This window comes from Mangifera indica, chromosome 19, assembly GCF_011075055.1.
Source record: "Mangifera indica cultivar Alphonso chromosome 19, CATAS_Mindica_2.1, whole genome shotgun sequence".
Taxonomy (NCBI): Eukaryota; Viridiplantae; Streptophyta; class Magnoliopsida; order Sapindales; family Anacardiaceae; genus Mangifera; species Mangifera indica.
The window spans coordinates 12255627-12274259 of NC_058155.1; the positions used below are offsets into that span (position 1 = coordinate 12255627).

General features: G+C 33.4%; 3 protein-coding genes across 7 annotated transcripts; 2 read left to right on the plus strand and 1 right to left on the minus strand.

Moving 5' to 3' along the window:
• Positions 1-161: 161 nt before the first annotated feature.
• LOC123202835 (GTPase HflX) lies at positions 162-4799 on the minus strand. 3 transcript variants are annotated; one of them, XR_006499090.1, is made up of 14 exons: positions 4357-4799; positions 4122-4264; positions 3821-3937; positions 3191-3305; positions 2900-3037; positions 2676-2771; positions 2480-2593; positions 2317-2385; positions 2023-2093; positions 1843-1936; positions 1180-1308; positions 1015-1104; positions 676-916; positions 162-521 (listed from the first exon to the last, which is right to left on the minus strand). XR_006499090.1 is itself a non-coding variant. In XM_044618983.1 (13 exons), the coding sequence occupies exons 1-13, from the start codon at positions 4723-4725 to the stop codon at positions 824-826; spliced, it is 1638 nt and encodes a 545-aa protein (XP_044474918.1). In that variant the 5' UTR covers positions 4726-4799; the 3' UTR covers positions 602-823. The 3 variants fall into 3 exon arrangements, 1 of the variants encoding a protein (XP_044474918.1); XR_006499089.1 differs by having other exon boundaries at positions 162-553; XM_044618983.1 differs by lacking the exon at positions 162-521 and having other exon boundaries at positions 602-916.
• Positions 4800-8458: 3659 nt separating this feature from the next.
• LOC123202837 (BEL1-like homeodomain protein 11) lies at positions 8459-11429 on the plus strand. Of its 3 annotated transcripts, XM_044618986.1 has the most exons (6): positions 8459-8712; positions 8818-8989; positions 9476-10365; positions 10457-10836; positions 10916-10976; positions 11062-11429. In XM_044618986.1, exons 3-6 carry the CDS (start codon positions 9565-9567, stop codon positions 11206-11208), a joined length of 1389 nt encoding a protein of 462 aa, XP_044474921.1. In that variant the 5' UTR covers positions 8459-8712; positions 8818-8989; positions 9476-9564; the 3' UTR covers positions 11209-11429. The 3 variants fall into 3 exon arrangements, with proteins under 3 accessions (XP_044474921.1, XP_044474920.1, XP_044474922.1); XM_044618985.1 differs by having other exon boundaries at positions 8459-8920; XM_044618987.1 differs by lacking the exons at positions 8459-8712; positions 8818-8989 and adding an exon at positions 9026-9312.
• Positions 11430-15287: 3858 nt separating this feature from the next.
• Positions 15288-18479, plus strand: LOC123202631 (probable ubiquitin-conjugating enzyme E2 16). Its single transcript, XM_044618599.1, has 6 exons — positions 15288-15494; positions 15626-15729; positions 15831-15933; positions 16065-16128; positions 17980-18068; positions 18172-18479. Exons 1-6 carry the CDS (start codon positions 15465-15467, stop codon positions 18265-18267), a joined length of 486 nt encoding a protein of 161 aa, XP_044474534.1. The 5' UTR covers positions 15288-15464; the 3' UTR covers positions 18268-18479.
• The last annotated feature ends 154 nt before the right edge of the window (positions 18480-18633 follow it).

Sequence of the window (18633 nt, forward strand, 5' to 3'; positions counted from 1 at the left end):
GTCTGAAATCACACCTTTCCTCAATTTACAGTGGATTTTCAACGGTAAAACTATAAAATTAGACCAAACCATGTCTTCAGTTGAAAAACAACCGATAAAATTCTATAAAAGAACTCCGTTGCCTATAACACAGAGCTCAGTTTGAATCTAAATCAGCCCACTTGAGATCGAATTCGACTCATTTGAATCATTGAAAAAGAATAATCATTTGTATACAAAAGAAAAGTGAAAAAGAAAATAATTGCCAATGACACAAGCTCCATTCAAATCAAGCCATACAACGATTCATGCACTAACCGTTCGAATTAAATCCACCCCTTTGTTAACCTACTACCATAATAAACCCAAAAGCCTCATAGCACCGACGGTATGTCTACTGCAGTGGTCATACAAAGGGTCTCAGTTTAACCGGCTCCAATATTGCACTGCTCCAGTTTCCTCCAGCTCAACGAGGCTCAGCATCATGCAGAGATCCTATATGTCCCGCTTTGAGCCTTGAACATTTCACTGGAGAACTTGGGCTAGAACGGGGTAGCTCATAGCAAATTAGTAACTGCACCAGTTTTCTTATGCATGCAATCGCATTAATAAAGCAGGAAACTGTGGCAATAAGGTGGTTAAAATTTTCATTCATAGTAGAACTTTGACAGAGACAATACAAGGTAGAAGACTAACATTGTCAAGAAAACACAGAGCTTCCTTACTCTCCCTGTCTCTGGAAAAATAGTAAGCATTTGCCCAAAAGATTCATTATCATACATTCATGAAGGATTGGTGCAATAACAATAGAATGAAAAATGATATTGACTAATAAAGTTGGGAATCATGATAAACACATCTGTCTCATCGGTGTCAGCAACCTTGCAAAACGAAGGGGAACATGTGCCTTCACTAATGTCCCATTTTCTGTATATTCCTGTAAAGTGAAAATATACAAGGAACAAGCAATAAGCTATCAGTTCACTCCAAGAACAAAATAAAATGAAATCATCTCAATATCTAGTTTACACTCACAGTTCTCTCCACCATTCCAACTTGATGTACCGTACTGAGAAGCTCGCCTTTGTCAAATGGGACCAATGCTTCCACCCAGACCATAGAATCCTGTTACAAACTCCATCCTTATTATCAGGAATAATCATAGCTCAATGACACTAAGGATATAAGTCAACTCATTACCTTCAATTTTTCCTGAACTGCATTGCAGAATTCATCTAATCCACTACCGCTCAAAGCAGATATGCACACAACATCTTTCATTTTCTCAGCTTCCAACTTGATCTTTTGAGGATCACTCACCCTATCAACCTGCCGTGCCATGAGTGGCGGCAGAAGCAGCATAATTATCAACAGGAATTTCATATTGCAATAAATTAATGTTAAGGCTTGTGTATATCCAAATGCTCACTAACAAGCCCAAAAGCAAACATTGAAACTGATTCCAAGCCAATGCTCATTAACAGGGAGAAATTATCAACACAAATGATAGGCCTTCCAGAAAATCATTATCAATCCCTTCATCACTTTTAAGTGTCAGAATGCTAGGAAAGGTGTGCACATAAGTGATTTCAATGGTCATGATCAATCAATCAGCATCCAGTACTTATGCTTGACTAATTTATCCTCTTCAGGATATTCCAAAAGTAAAAGGGGGTAAATATATAAAAGAGTATATTTAAAAGAGACTAATTTATCCTCTTAAAAATATCCCAAAAGAAAAAGGGGTAAATATATAAAAGAGTAGATTTGAAAGAGCAGTTACATAAGAGCTGATTGATTGTTGTTTCACTTCACAAGTTTGTAAATCTGAATCAACAAAAAAATAAAATAAAATTGCAGTACCTTGTTCCACACCATTAACTTCGGAATTGATGACACATCTAGCTCTGACAGAACTTTGTCCACAGCATGTATCTGTTGCTGTGCCAGGGGATGGCTGAACTTCACAGAAGTATAATGTAAAAAGATGATAATATTGATAACCAGAATCAGATCCCAACCAACACAATGGCACTATCATACCTGATGTCTACCACATGCACTAAAAGTGATGACTCTGATATCTCCTCCAAAGTTGCTCTGAAGGCAGCCACCTGCAGGAGTAGTTAGCTAATGAGGTGAGAAGATTTGTTATGCTCCAGTCCAAAATAGGTTAACAATCAACATTCCCCCCCAAAAAAAAATCCCGTAATGGTGAAGCTGATAGCAATTAGTAATAATAACTTAATTAATACCAGCAGGAATTGTGCTATAATACGAAATATGATAACAGAGCTGACTATGCCATATTCATAACTGAGCGGTTAAGGTCCTCACCAAGGTAGTTGGTAACTTCTGAATAAACCCAACAGTATCTGTAAGAAGAAACTCCTTGCCATTTTTCATCTATATAGAACACATAGAAAACAAAAATCACACAAAGAAATATGGTAGGAAAGCATGTTGGAACAAGAGTTTTGTTAATATATCTGACTCTGACCTGAACTCTTCTTGTAGTTGGATCAAGGGTTGCAAATAATTGATCCTCAGCAAGAACATTAGCTCCAGTTAATCGATTTAAAAGTGTGCTCTTTCCAGCATTTGTGTACCCAACCTAAATATTGTCCAAATGCATATAATACTGAGAATCCCAAACATGTAATATTGAAAAACCAAATATACGTGTTTTAATTTACCAATGACACTACAGGGACAGGTACAGAAGTGCGCCGGTTCCGGTATTGCTTTCGATGTTTTCTAACAGATTCTAGCTCTTTTCTGAGAACCCCAATCTATCAAAAGCATCAGAGATTCAGACCAAACACAAATTCCAGAGATGACAAGAACATTATGAATGTCCTATGGACATATAGAAAGGAACTGAGATTATCTGTTAAGCTACAGAAGATAGGAACTTTACTTGATTACGTAAGATACGTTTGTCCACTTCAATTTGTTTCTCACCCATACCCTTCACCTGTCCTCCTGCTTGACGTTCAAGATGAGTCCACATTCTAGTCAACCGAGGTAATTGGTATTCCATTTGTGCCAGTGCAACCTATACAAACATTTTAATCACAAGTTAATTGATAGAAAACTATTGTTTTTGTTGAAGACATTGATCAAGCTTCTCAGAGAATTAGAGGTTGAACTTTAGCATGGGTTATGACCTAGCATAAATAATTTATAAAAGCAAAGCAATAAAACTTGCCTGTAAAGCTGCTTCATGTGTTGCTGCTCGCTGGTTGAAAATATCCAGGATAAGGGCAGTGCGATCACATACTCTAACATCTCCACCCAAAGCCTTTTCCAAATTGCGTAACTGCCTATTTAGAAATTAGCAAAATATATTATAAAATATATGCCCCAAATGAAAATATCTCATGCACATATGAAGTGCAGATATAGATGAGAGGGGATTCCTCATCACTGAAAAAGCGGTACAGAGAAAAATGGACAAATTTTTTCTGTTGGAATAAGTAGGAGAGTTACAAGTGCATTGCTATCTACATGATAATGAGCTAGAATAAGAGCATAAAAAAATAAACTCCATAATCACACAGATTCCATGCCTCGGTCTACTATTATTCTCACCCTCCAGGAATATTCATGGACACCAGCACTTTACATTCATGTTATCCTACTGTTGCTAATATATCAAAACATGTATTGGGAGGATTTCAAGATTGTAGTACAATAACAACAAAAGAACATAAAAAATGTACAAGTACAAGAAAACTGGAAGAAACACAATTTATCTATGAAAAGTGATCTTAATGCTAAACATATTTTAATTGAAGCAAAAATGATCCATTGATTTATAGTTTCATACAAAACTTACCCTGCTGAAAGCTCATCATCAAATATTACAGTCTCAACCCCAAAAACATGAATTGCACTCTTAATTTCAGCAACCTTGCCAGATCCAATGTACGTCCTTGGGTTTGGTGAAGTTAGCCTGCATTATTTATCACAAGAGCAACAGGCTTGCTGCTCATAAAGTCTTATTTTTTAAAGATGCCATATGTTACAAATAAACATTCTGATATTCAAATAACTAACTAGACAGACTAGGCTAAAGTGTTTCCATTTTAGTTGCTACACCAATGAAGTGTTCAGAAATACAGTAACAAAATACTCACTTTTGATACGTGGAACCAACAACCATTAAACCAGCAGTGTCAGCCAGCTGGCCCAGTTCCTCGAGAGACTCCTCTATATCAAACAAATTCTCTTTATCACCTTTGCGCTCAACACCCACAAGATAGGCTCTTTCTTCAAATACCTGAATCAAAAAGCCAATCCAATTTAATTATCTCCCAGCAACCAAGAACTCAACAAAACGAAAAAACAACAGTAAATAAATAAATGATTGACCTCTTTTCCATTTCGCAACTTGAACCTGATATTAGAACTTTCCTCGTCGTCTCTCTTCTTCGTAAGTCTATTTGGCGATTTTACTGTTTTAGCCTCTTGTTCAGTCCCTGCGAGTCCATTTAGAGCTCCACCGGCCTCTTCTTTTGTGTCGACTACAGGGCGGCTTCGCAAAGAGGCGTCGGTGTCGGGGGAGACAACTTCGAGGCCTTGTTCAAGAACTCTAGCGATTAATCTCGACGAAGTGTTGGTGGTGGTGTTTGTAAGTAGACCGAGAGAAAAGTTTGATCGATTATGGCTCGAATTCCATTGAAAGTTGAGTTCGTGAATATGAGGTGATAGACATGTGAAAGAACCGAAGCTCAAGTTCATGATAGAATTTTGCTTTCAGTGGTGACTCTCCACTCTGGAAAGTTGAGTCTCTGCCAATACATCGCCGTTTTAACGACTCCTTGATTGCCGATTTTGTTGTAGGGCTAAGTACCACTTCCCACGCAAGGTTTGGTAAAATCACTATTCCCTCCACCTAAGTATAAAAAAGTTATTTTTATACACATCTATCAAAGATTGACGATAGCTTTAACGGTTAAAGAGCATTTATTCTAGTTATTTTATCCATAAATTATAATAAGTTATAATTAACTGTATTTTATTATTAAAATTTAAAATATTATAATAACACTTTTTATCAATCTATACCATGTAGATACGGTAATTTTGATCTAATTTTAGAGGTTCTGACCCTCTCCAAACCTAATAAAAAAAAATTATCTCATAGAAATAAAAAAGAAGATAAGGACGAGAATAAAAAAAACTCTATAATCGGGGATGGGCTGAAGACAGGTGGAAACAAGAATACATATGTCTCCTTTCTGCCCCATCATCGTCCCCATCTCTTATATTAATATATTTACTTCTTAAAATATTAATATATCTTTATAATTTTAGATTATTTATATTTTTCAAATTTTTTTAAGTTTTTGTTGTATATACTAAAAAATGGTTAATATATCATATTTATGATATTTAAAATAGTAAGTTGGTTTTAGTTTTATTTAATTTTTTATTTAATATATTTATATTATGTTTACAAAATATAAGAAAGATATTTGTTATCGTAGGAACAGAAAGAGGATAGGGAAGGAATTTTTTTCACTAGGAGAGGTGAGAAATCATTTTATTCTTGTAATGGAGACATAGATTGATATTCTCTACGGGGACAGAAAAGGGGAAAGGGATTGAGATTTCCTTCCCATTCATCTCCATTGTCATCCCTAATACTGTGAATAATATTATACGGTATAAATATCATTTTCAAAACTTCATGAAAGCAAATACATATTTTTTCCTATCAAGTCTCATATATTTAAAAAATATTTTTATAGCTTTAAAATATAGTATTTATATTTCTAATTTATTGCATTATATTTAGTTATTTAAAAGCGGGTAATTAATTAAAATAAGCAAAATTTTAAGTGTTTATACGTTTTTAGGCCACCCTAAAAAAGTTTTATCAAAATAAACAAACCGTATTTTTTTTACCCTTTTTACCCTTATGTTGAAAAACCCAGTAAAAATATTTTTTCTAAGAATGTGCGTCGGTTTATGGTGGTTACAATGGTGGCTAGAGATTTTACACTAAACCCTAAATATGTCGAATTATGTATATGGATGTTTTTGAATGTTTTGAACGCTTAAAATGATGTAGTTTCAATGTTAATGGATGTCTGGAAGTGTAGCCGTTGAGAGACAAAAACGCGCAAATTTACAATGTCATGCAAACTGCGCAAATTTACAGTGTTACGCAAACTGTGCAAATCGCGCAAACACTGTTTACACCGCGCAAACCTGTTCACATCGCGCAATCATTGTTTACATCGCGCAAAAGTAGATATTATAGTCTGTGAACAGTATTTTTTGCGCAATTTTGCAAGCAGTTTGCGCGATGTGAACAGTATTTGCGCGGTTTGCACAGTTTGCGTGACACTGTTCACTTTTTGCGCTTTTGTCTCTCAACGGCTACACTTCTAGACATCCATTAACATCGAAACTACATCATTTTAAGCGTTCGAAACATTCAAAAACATCCATATACATTCGATATATTTAGGGTTTCACTGTAAAATCTCTAGCTACCATCGTAACCGTCGTAAACTGACGCATATTCTCAGAAAAAATATTTTTACTGGGTTTTTCAACATAAGGGTAAAAAGGGTAAAAAAAATACGGTTTGCTTATTTTGGTAAAACTTTTCTAGGGTGGCCTAAAAACGTATAAACGCTTAATTTTTTGCTTATTTTAATTAATTACCCATTAAAAGCATAGCTTCATTTTGGAAACCATGGATGACCGTGTTAAAATTTTATAGGTTTCATAAACACCTCAAATTTTTTTTTGAATTACCAAAAAACTCTCTAAAATTTTTATTAACACTTATAACATCCAAACATACAATCATACATCATTCACAACCTATCACATGTAGTTTTGAGTATTACCCTCTTTCATAAATTAAGCTTAAAATTGTGGTATATTTATAACAAAACATATTGGTAGATTATACCATAATCATATAAACAACCTTAACACCAGTCATATAACTACTCTCAAATATGAATCCGATGGAATTAACGACCACTTGGTTTTGCTCTTTAGTGAGTGGGTGAGAGGGAGTAATGTTTTTGGATTCATATTCGGTGTGGATTTACTCTATAAAGAGATATTTTAAAATTTATTTTAAAATTCGGTTTAAATTTAATCTATAAAGAGATATTTTAAAATTTATCTTAAAAATAAAAATTTTAATATATAAATATATTAATCTTTTGCGTAAATAATATAATAACTTATAATAAATATGTTCTTTCTAAAGTAAGATATGAAAAGGCACATTTATTTAATCAAGTGAATTTGAGTTAGATATAAAAATTTAGGGTTTAGATTTTAAAAGATAAAGACCGTTTAGTTCCAAAGATTTAAATATTATCTTGGTAATTTATCTTTTATTATTTATATTATCTTGTTTGGTTTATCAGTAATAAAAGATTACGAAAATCTTCTATTACCAACATTGAGGTGACAAATAATATAAGTGGTAATTTGATTACCATCTTTATTTTAGGTATCAAAAGATTATCAAAATAATTTTGATTTATCATAATTATATTATTATTTATTAATTTTTTGAAACAAAAATATATTTACTTTTAATTAATATAATAAAATATTTAAAATATTTAAAAATAATTATATTTAAATATATTTAAGTAAAATAATTTATTAGTATTTTTTATTATCTTTAATCAAATATAATAATTATTTATACCTATTAAATATTATAAAATATAATAATTATTTATATCTAATAATATAACCTCTATTTTAATAATAAAATATTACTTCGATTAACCAATCCCATAAGATATTGCAGATATTATTGAGAATTTTGTGCCGTTTACCCATCAGTTATACTGCTTTGTGGTCAATTTTGTCTACATAAATCTGTGCACAATCTCCAACAATGTCATTGAATCAAGCTGTCTCTAAACAATGCATTTGCACTGCACTGGCCACACACAAGATCCGATAGTGGGCGGCCTTGAATGTGTCTGCTTGAACTGTTGACTACAAAATATTGTGCCTACTGTAATGTTCAAGAGGAGAAGCGTAGAAGATCTTTCTCCTTTTTGATATTTGCGGGCATACTTCAGATTATGCAGACGCTTTAATCGAACTGTAGCATGGCCCTTTCAGGTCCTAACAAGTTACGGAACCATAGGCTGACAACTGGAGGAGGCTGAAGAAACAAATATAGCAATCATTACTTATAGCATCCAGAAAAGATCAAGCAGATGAAAAAAAATCACCCAGAATCAGTCCACTCAGCAGCACACCAACCAATGATCGGATCCATTATAAAAAAATAAGTGAAGATTTTCATCTTAATATGTCTTCGTGTGTCAAGCTCTCATCCTTTTATCTTTACCTTCTACCTGTATGTGAGAGAGCAAAGAACCAATTTTTATTTTCACTTTCAGTGTCATTTCAACATCTCTAGCAAGATTCCAACACGTACCAGGGAAAAAGTTAAAATATTCCAACATGTTTACAGACTCACAAGTTGACAATCTTAAAACTGGGAGTGCAAAAGATAGCCCACTTTTTTCCCTCCTTTTACAGGTTACAGCAATCCAAGAGTGAACAAAATAATTTAGCATATTAAGAGCTCTTTTTCTGTGAGAAGAGAGAGAGAGAGTGAAACACTGTTTTGAGCTGATAATACTTTTTGAGACTCCCAAAGAAATGTTAACTGCAGGCACTAAAGCTGAAGGGGTTGATGCTTTTGCTTCTTGTTTTATTGTGAGAAAGATTGGGGACCATTTTTCTTTATCTGTAATTTTCTGAAATCTATTTACCCAATTGAATTTGCTTCTCTGAAGAACTAACAGAGGCCTATGTCTCTAGGTGTTATAGCATTTTTTTGCAGCTTGGATTTAAACCTTCTCATTTTTCAGAGAGAAAGGAGACAAGGAGTCATTGCTTTCTCTTTAAATTGCTTTCATCAAAGGTGTGTTAGCACTCATAGACTGATGCTTTACCGCATGCTTTGGCATTCAATCTTTCAGGCTTGTTAAAGGTGAAAGAATTCCATTTTAGCTTTAATGTCTTTTTAACTTTAGTAGTTACTCAAACCTCCCAATCAGGTTTGGAATTAGTTAGCAAATTCTTCTTGGTCTGTCTTGTCTTCAGATCTTCTAGTCATGTTCATGTACTTTCACCTCCTGTTCAATACTTTGGCCAACCTGAAACCTCTAATGTTTTTTCTCTTTCTCTCTTCACAGTCCATTATGTTTCCAAATTCCCATTTTTATGCATCTAACTAGATTTCAAAGTTGCTTTTAACCACTATTAATTCATACTAACTCTGGATCTCCCTGGTTTGAGCTTCCTTGTATGCAAGTTAGTAAAGATTTTCTTTTCAGTAAAGTACTCATAATAACTTGAAATGGTCATCTGCTTGATGAATAATTTATCTAGTAACTTAGTTTTGTGGTTTTGAATGCCTTCATTTTTTAGCATTCTCAGTGCTGCTTGATCTTATCAGTAATCTGTTTTGAAGCAGGTCATTTGATCTTTTAAAGTTTGAAAAAGACCACCCACAGACACAGTCCAGCAATCCTTTTCATAAACTTTACTCCACTTCAGGTCATTATGGTTTCAAAAGACTCACCCCCAAATCCTGCTTCGAATATGCTACACCAATTTATAATCTCAGACTCCATCACTGGTCAGAATCAATTTGAAAACCAACATTTTGATGCTTATGGGTCTGCTGTGAGGACCAATAACAGTTATTCTCAGTCTCTTGGTTTGTTGCCAAGTATTCAGTGTCTAGGGGAAAGAATGTCAAGATCAATGGACCTTGTTCATGCTCCTGCTGTTGCTGAGGAATCTGAGATCAGTCACAGTAGACACTTAATGGACCTTCTTGGAGCATCAAATGAGACCAATCACCAAGCTCAGAGACTCTCTCTATCTCTTGGCTCTCACATGCTTGTTCCATCAGTCCAATACAAGCAGAGATCTCTAAGTTCAGATATCACTTCTACCAATTACTTGTTTTGCGGGAATGAAGGTAGACAAGTTTGTAATCCTGGATTTGAGCATGTTAGTGATGACTATTCATATACTGGTGGCACATTTACTTCATCTTCCACCTCAGTAAATCGTTCTTGCTCCAGTAATGGGATAGAATCCTTTGCTTCTGCAATGGGGAATTCAAAATTTCTCAAACCAGCTCAATCTCTTTTAGAAGAAGTTGTTAATGTTGGTGGCAGGGCCATTGACAAGAACGATGAAAGATATATAGGAAACTTGTATCATGGCAGTAGAAGAGGTGGTCAAAGATTATCATCTGAACTGAAAGCAGAATTTTGCAATAATGGGATGTTATCTGCAGAAAAATATGAACTTCATCTTAGAATTGCTAAGCTTATTTCCTTATTAGAAGAGGTTTGTATTTACATTCTGAACACTAGATTTTCCTATCATTTATTTAGCTTGTTAGCTTCAATTTCTTCAAAAAAAAATCATCCCTTTTCAGGTTGAAAACAAATATGAGAAATACTACCATCAAATGGAGGAAGTGGTGTCATCATTTGAAGTGATAGCAGGGTTAGGAGCTGCCAAGTCTTACACTGCATTGGCATTGCAAGCCATGTCCAGGCATTTTGGCAGTTTAAGAGATGCCATAATATCTCAAATTAATGTCACAAGTAGAAGATTTTCACAAGACTTGCCAAAAATCAGCTCAGGATTATCTCAACTTAGTTTACTTGACAGGGAATCCAGGCAGCACAGAATGTCCCTTCAACAGCTTGGAATGTTGCAGACTCAACGCCAAGTATGGAGACCCATCAGGGGATTGCCTGAGACTTCTGTCTCAATCCTTCGCTCTTGGCTCTTCGAACACTTTCTCCACCCGTAAGTGCTATAATCTTGACCATACATATAGTCTCAGTTCTTGCGAATGGTTGATATTTGCTTTATGATTCTCCAACAGTTATCCTAATGACTCTGAAAAGCTAATGCTGGCATCTCAGACAGGCCTGACTAAGAACCAGGTAATTTCTTGGCTCTCCAGTTACTTTCCAATGATTCAGCATTCTTCTTATCTTAACATGGGCAATGCCATTTTGTTTTTATCAGGTATCGAATTGGTTCATAAATGCCAGAGTTCGACTGTGGAAGCCTATGATAGAAGAAATGTACAAAGAGGAGTTTGCAGACTCTTCAGATGACTCGAATCCGTCCGTGGCTACCAGGGAAGGTGTAGCAGATCACCCAGAAGAATGAAGTTCAATATCTCTTTCTATTAAGCTGTAGAAAGACATGTAGATTTTCAGGATTCCATGAGATAATCCTGAAAAAAGATGGCGAAAATCTGTATTTGTTTACGATTTTACTAGTCGAACTCAACCCGGTGATGGTTGTATCCTTCGCTTTGACTCGTGGAGCTGTAAATGCTCCCAAAGTGGTAATTTACTTTGAAGGGCAAAGGACAATTTGCCACCGAAGTTTTAGCTTAATCTCAAAATTATATCATGGCGAATAAAAAATTTAAATACTCATTTATATGGTAACTATTGTTACAATTTTTAGTTATAAATAAGGATAAAATTGTTATTTCATAATTAAATTCTAAATTTTTAAAAACTAATATCATTTTCTTTACAAGTTTTAAAAACTAACATTTCACTCTATTCTTAAAATTTAAAAAGTTCATATTTCACTCTTAGGGTTTGTTTAGCTTCTTTTATCGTCGACCGGTGTTTTCCATCCATTTTCCAAATCCAGCGACGAAGGACAACCATTCAACTACCACGAAAGAAGACGCAATGAAGGACAACAAAGTGTTGTTCAGACGTGACAATGACAATTGTCGTCTTTCGTCGTGGTTAGGTGACTGTCCTTCGTTGTTAGATTTAAAAAATGGATGGAAAACATCAGCTAATGGCCAAGAAGCTAAATAAACCCTAGAGGTAAAATCTAAACTTTTTAAACTTTGATAATTAGGTAAAACGTTAGTTTTTAAAATTTGAAAGAAAAAATATTTAACTTTTAAAAATTTAGAGTTTAGTGATAAAATAATAATTTTATCCTTACTTATGACTGAAAATTATAATAATCATTAACTTATAGGTGAATATTTAAATTTTTTATTTATTATAAATTATTTTTAAAATTAATATAAAACTTGGATGAAAAATACTCCTTTAACCTTACTTTATAGAAAAATAACAATCTTTGTGCATGACATGTTTTGAATAATTAATATTATATCATATCTGATAATATGATTGTATATTTAATTTAAAATTATTTTAATAATATATTATTTAAATATTTAATTAAATGATAAAAAATATTATATATAATTTTATTTTTATTAATATCGGTATATGATTATATAATATAATATTTTATACTAACTTCATTCATTAATGGCCAGTAATTGGTATATATCTCAACCATTTACAATGCATCGTTAACATTGTTGAGCGGGTTTTACCATGTCGTCAGCAAATAAGCATTTCGTCCATACGTTGGTGTACCCTAAATGCAAAATGAAGTCATCTTATCTTAAAACAAGAAGAAGAATAATTTCATGGTTACAAACGTTAATCATCGCTAGTTGTGCGGATCATACCGGACCTTAGGGTTCGGCCCACAGGCTTGTCTGTCACAATCTGAAAAAAATAAAAATTAAAAAAAGAGAAAGGGATAATTACCCTTCCAAATTTTGTTAAATTGATAAATATATATTTATAATAAATAAAAAAATTAAATATTTATCTAAGTTTTAATTTATCAAGATATATTTACAAATTTTTTATTTAGATTAAGAGATAAATTCGATATTTTATTAATAATATTAAAATTATATATTTTTTTTTAGTTTGAAAAATTCACTTTTTTTTTTCCTAAAATTCAATCATTTTTTTTGATAAAAGGTCAACCAAAGACAAAATAACAAGAAGAAGTAGTTTAGAGGATGACCTATAGATGAAGACCGTCATCCAAGAATGACGATTGTAATCTAGATTAGACGATAAACATTGTCCTCACTTGATGACGTTCCATCGTCCAGAATAGACGATGTTTTATCGTCTAATGAAGAACAATGCTCTGAACAATGCCTGTCGTCTAACAACCAATCGCATCGGTCACCGATGGCTGAAGGAAGGAGTAAAGAAAAAATTAGAAATATAAAGGGAAAAAATCACTTTTCAAAGTTCAAATATGTGAGTTCAATTTTAATTTTTAAAATCTGCAGGAGAAAATAAAATAAAATAATATATTTTTAATATTATTATTAAATATTGATTTTAACTTTATTTTTAATGAAAAATTTAATGGGAATTTAGGAATGGATAAATAGTTAAATTTTTCATCGATCACGATTGTATTTTTTAGATTGAGCAAAAACTTGAATAAAAAATACTCTTTTGCCCTTAAAATAAATAAATAAATATATATATACACACACACGCACAGAAAAACCCATTAAACGTTACAAAGGCTAGGTTGCATCATGTTACAAATTAGAATAACATATTCTTTGACGCCCAAAGGACTATTTTGTTATCCAAGTTTAAGTATATTTTCAAAGTCACATTAGGATTTAAAAAATTAAAAGTCTCACTCATCTATTTAAAATCTTAGTTAGGGTTAAGAGTAAAATTATCATTTAATAAAAAATTTTAACAAACTAAATTTGTATTCGTTTGTCCATCTCAATTTGAAAATCTCACAATTTTCCCCATCCAAAATTTGAAAAATCTATATTTCCCCCTAGGGTTTGGAAACTATCATCAGAGACGGTCATCTTCGACCGCGTTGACTCTCATTTTTGGCTTCTCTCTCCCTGTTGATCAAATCTCACGCATTAGAGAACTCGATTTCCTCTGACGAAGAGAAAATCATCTTTGTTGGAGTGTCTTCATCTCTAATGAAGATGATTTTGTCTTCATCTCAAATAAAGACGACATGGCTGTCTGAGACCTCTGATGATTATCTTTGTCTCGGATGAAGAGACACTCCAATGAAGATGATTTCGTCTTCTTTGGAGGAAATCAAGTTCTTCGATGCTTGAGATTTAATCTATAGGGAGAGATAAGCCAGAAGAGAGAGAGAGAGAGTCGAGTGGTCGGAGACGACAAACTTTGTCATCTTCGATAAAGATTTGCAAACTCGAGGAGGAAATATATTTATTTTTCAAATTTTGAAGAGAAGAATTGTGAGATTTCCAAAATGAGGAGAGTAAAGATAATAAAATTTTAGTTTTTTGAATTTTCTATTAAATAACAATTTAAACTTTAATATTAATTGAGATTTTAAATGAATTGATGAAATTTTTTACTTTCAAATTTTATTGGTATGACTAGAGGTGTCGATGGACCGAGCCAGGCTGGTTCAGGTTCGGCCCATTGGGCTAATTGGCTGGACCAGGTCCAAAGCCCAAACAATAATGGGCTTTTGGGCCGACCCATTAATATATAAAGACCCAACCCATATAAAAATGGGCCTTAAATGGGCCAGGTCGAGCTAGGTTTTAAATTTTTAAACATAAATTATTTTTCAAATTATAAAACATTAATAAATATATACTATAATAATATTCAAATGGATTGAATTCATTTGATACTTGATATATTTGTAATTTTTTGTAATGATAAAATTAAAATAAAAATAAAATTATAAACACAAAGAATTATTATTTATGAATTCAGATATTTTCTGAAAGATAATTGATGAGAGAAAATGAAATTGAAAATATAATGAAATAATTAAGATTGAGAGATTTATAAATAAAAGTGAAAATGAAGAAAAATTGAATAGGTTTATATAAAAAAATAAATTAATTAAAAAAAAAAATGAAGGCCAAGGCTTCTGCTCTTCCCTATGCCTAACAAGGCTTCTGCCGCAACGCAGAAGGATACACAAGGTATAAGTCTTGCTTCCAGCAAAAATTTTAAAAAAAAATTTTAAACAGTATCAGATCTGACTGGGCAATCTATAAGCTTAATATTAAAGCTCGAATCCTAGCCCAATAGGCCCATGTTGAATAGAGGCCAAATACGAAGCACAAAAAAAAGTATGATATGAGAAAGCTTGGTCTGATACTGTAGTGTGTTAGACTAGGTTGTGTATTGGGTCTCTATTCAATTTGATCTAATTAACATGTTTAGGTATGACTTTGGAAATACATTTAAACTTGTTCGGGGAATAAATCTTTGGACTTCTTTGACGGACCTTAATGCGACAACCGTGAATACAATTATATGACGGATCACATTCAATTCGATCTGAAACGGCGGATTGCTCTGTCTACATTGAATTACACAAATAGACTTTTTTATCTTTTTGTGATTTTTTTTTTTAAAGCAAGATAGACTAAAAACACATCTAGGTCGTCCGATTTATTATTTTTATATTTTCCTTTCCCTTTTACCAATCATAATTCTAGATTTGCTGCTTTACAATAGAAGTACCACACGGAAAAAGCTAGACGGTTCCGTCCCTCTCCCTCTTCTCTTGTCGTAGAAGCCATGACCAGCTCCTCTGCTCCTTCACGCAAGGTCTTTTTTGTTCTCTTGATAAATCAATGTACACATGCTGTATATGTGCTTACTTGATCATAATTTTGATTTCTATGTTTTCGTGGTTTTTGATTTGTGTTATTATTTATTTGACTTTGTAATTTCCGTAGGCTTTAAGCAAGATCGCATGTAATAGACTGCAAAAAGAACTTGTGGAGTGGCAGGTCAATCCTCCAGCAGGGTTTAAACACAAAGTCACTGATAATCTTCAAAGGTTTCTTTTTTTGTTCTTACTCCTTTTCACTGATTTGTGATTGTTGAACCGGTTTGATTATTGGTTCTGATTTTAAATCTGTTATTTACGTCTTTGTAAAGATGGGTGATCGAAGTCAACGGAGCCCCAGGGACCCTGTATGCCAATGAAACGTATCAGCTTCAGGTGGATTTTCCTGAGCATTATCCTATGGAAGCACCTCAGGTGGATAACCTTTTTGGTTGTGAAGAAGTTTGATTGTAGATTTTCATTTTGAATAGTTTTCCTGGAAGTGTTGTTTTGTAGTGTTTTGGACAGCGATAATACAGTTTTACTTTCTTGTATTGTTTGGGCAGGTGATTTTTCTGCACCCAGCGCCTCTGCATCCCCATATTTATAGCAATGGGCATATTTGTTTAGGTACTGCTTTCTCTTCATTTTGGTTTCCTTTTTTTGGTTGCATTGGTTTTGCATGACTTGTAACTTATTAGAACTAGATTGTAATTTTCCAAATGATTTAAAAATTGGCAATTATTTTGCTCAATTTATCAAACATTTGCTGCTAGGTTACCTGTGAATGTTATAATGGTGATTGTGGTGTAGTCATTTGTAAAGACAATTTGTTGTGCTAATGGGCTCAGTGAATACGTGAGGCTTTGACAGACTACTTGGGTTTGGTTATGTTGTTTCCACTTTTTTTAAAGTTTGTGTTGCCTTCTTTAGAGGATCATCTGAAGTGTCTTCCTATTTTTGTTATCTATCCATTGTTTTTTGTTATAATTTTCAAAAGGTGAGGCAATCCTGTATTTAGAGAGTCTGTCTTGTAGGAATTTGTGGTCTCCAATTAAGATCATGTGTAAGTTGCTTGTATTTCAAAATTTAAGTGATGAGGTGTATGTTGGATTTTATACTTTTTCCGTGTTTTAGAATATGAATAACCAACATGTTAACTACTTGGTTACGATAAATTGGATCAGAATTTGCAGTTTTTGTAACTTTCATATGATAATTGTTTTAAGCATCACATCTTTCTGTTTATCGTTTCACTTCTGCACTCAAGTGTTCTTTCTTTTGAAAAACTGGACATGCTTTTATAGTGTGCGGAAGGTAGATTTCTGCTGTCTGTTGCTATGAACACTTCTAAACAGGTTTGTTGTTTAATATACATGAGTTGTTTGGTCTATTCATTGAAAGTTAGTTTTCACACGATACATAATCGGTGCAATAAATTGTTGTTAGTGATCAACCTTATAGGCCATTCAAGCATTTTGCTGTGAAGTACTTTAAGATTTTCATGTTTTGATCATCTGATGTTCCATTCTGAGATGTGAATGTTTATCATCTTTAAGTGCTTGCTGCTTATGTTAATGTAAAACATTGTTTTGAATAAGATCTGGTGCATGATGACTGTATTCTGTGTTAATTGTATCCTTTGAACTACTACCTAATTGCTTGTAACATCAATGAAGCTAAGCAACGATTAGTCATTTATGTTTTGTGATTTAGCTAAGGTAACGTGAATTCCTTTTCTATTTCAATGAAAATATGTTAGAAATCCCAACAAATTTCAAGTCCACAACCTATACAAATAGAGCAAGCGACAATGAACTGTGGGAAATAGCAGTAATTGATATTGTTTGTTAATTGATTTTGTGATGAACAATGATTTACAAAACAGAGATAACAAAACACTCCATAATCCGACTATTCGAGGGGCCGATTTCTCTCCCAAGGTTAATGAGTTTTCTAGAGGCTAAACTTCTCTCCTTAGTCAGTTGAAGGCTTGAAACTGCCCACCAATTTTAACATCGATCTTTCTCTTTTTTTCCTTGCCTCTTCCCCTTTTTCAGTATTCCTCCTTCCTCCCTTAAGCCACTTGGCCCTCTTTTGTAAGTGGTCGTCCCATTTCTGCACCCAATCCCATTTACTTCTTTTCATGCCCCAATTGTCCTCTAATTGTAAGCTGTTTGTCTCCTAAGAGCAAATATGTGGTCCTAGCGATTTTAATTTGTTTCTATCTAATGTATCTTAGGCACAACTAAAGTGACTTTGCTAGTTGTGGTAGATATGTGACATTATGTAAAACTTTTGCTACAGCGTATAGTTTAAGAATGATTAATTTAAATAAACTGGCAATTTGTGTTTTTAAAAGATGTAGAAAAAGATTCTAAAACTACAGAATTTCCATTATTTATTTGATTCCTTCTTTAAGCTAGTTTAAGTGGTCAATTTTCTTGTATCTTGAACATTCTGTGTCATTTTTCATTGCAGATATTCTTTATGATTCCTGGTCTCCAGCCATGACTGTTAGTTCTGTATGTATCAGCATTCTCTCCATGCTGTCAAGCTCAACTGTGAAGGTTTGAGTTAACTTCTGATCTGTCTTTGTTGTCATCTTTCTGTCCTTTCAATTTATTAATCAACGCGTCTAATGAGCATCACTTGCACGTTGTCAATTTGCAGCAACGCCCAACAGATAACGACCGGTATGTGAAGAACTGTAGGAATGGAAGATCTCCCAAGGAGACAAGATGGTGGTTCCATGACGATAAAGTGTAATGGTGTAACTAAGTAAATATTACCTGTAACCTGTGTATAAAAAAGAGGCGTTTGTTTTATATTAATAGGAGACAGTGGGAAAGAGATTGCAGTTGTCTCTTCCAGAAAGCCTGTCCTCTCTTTCAATGTTGAACTTGCTTTGTATGTACTTTGTGGATGATTTTATATTGAATGTGGTGGCCTCCCATAACAGGTTGCACATATTAAGATTATGTTCATGTCTTTTGTCTTTTTTCTCACTTGTGACTACTGTGTAAAACATTGGAACTGAGGTTGTTGTTCCTCATTCTCGGATTGAATCGATGAGATTTAAGGTTTTGGCAATAGGGATCTAAGATTTCAATAATCGATCTAAATCTCAAATTT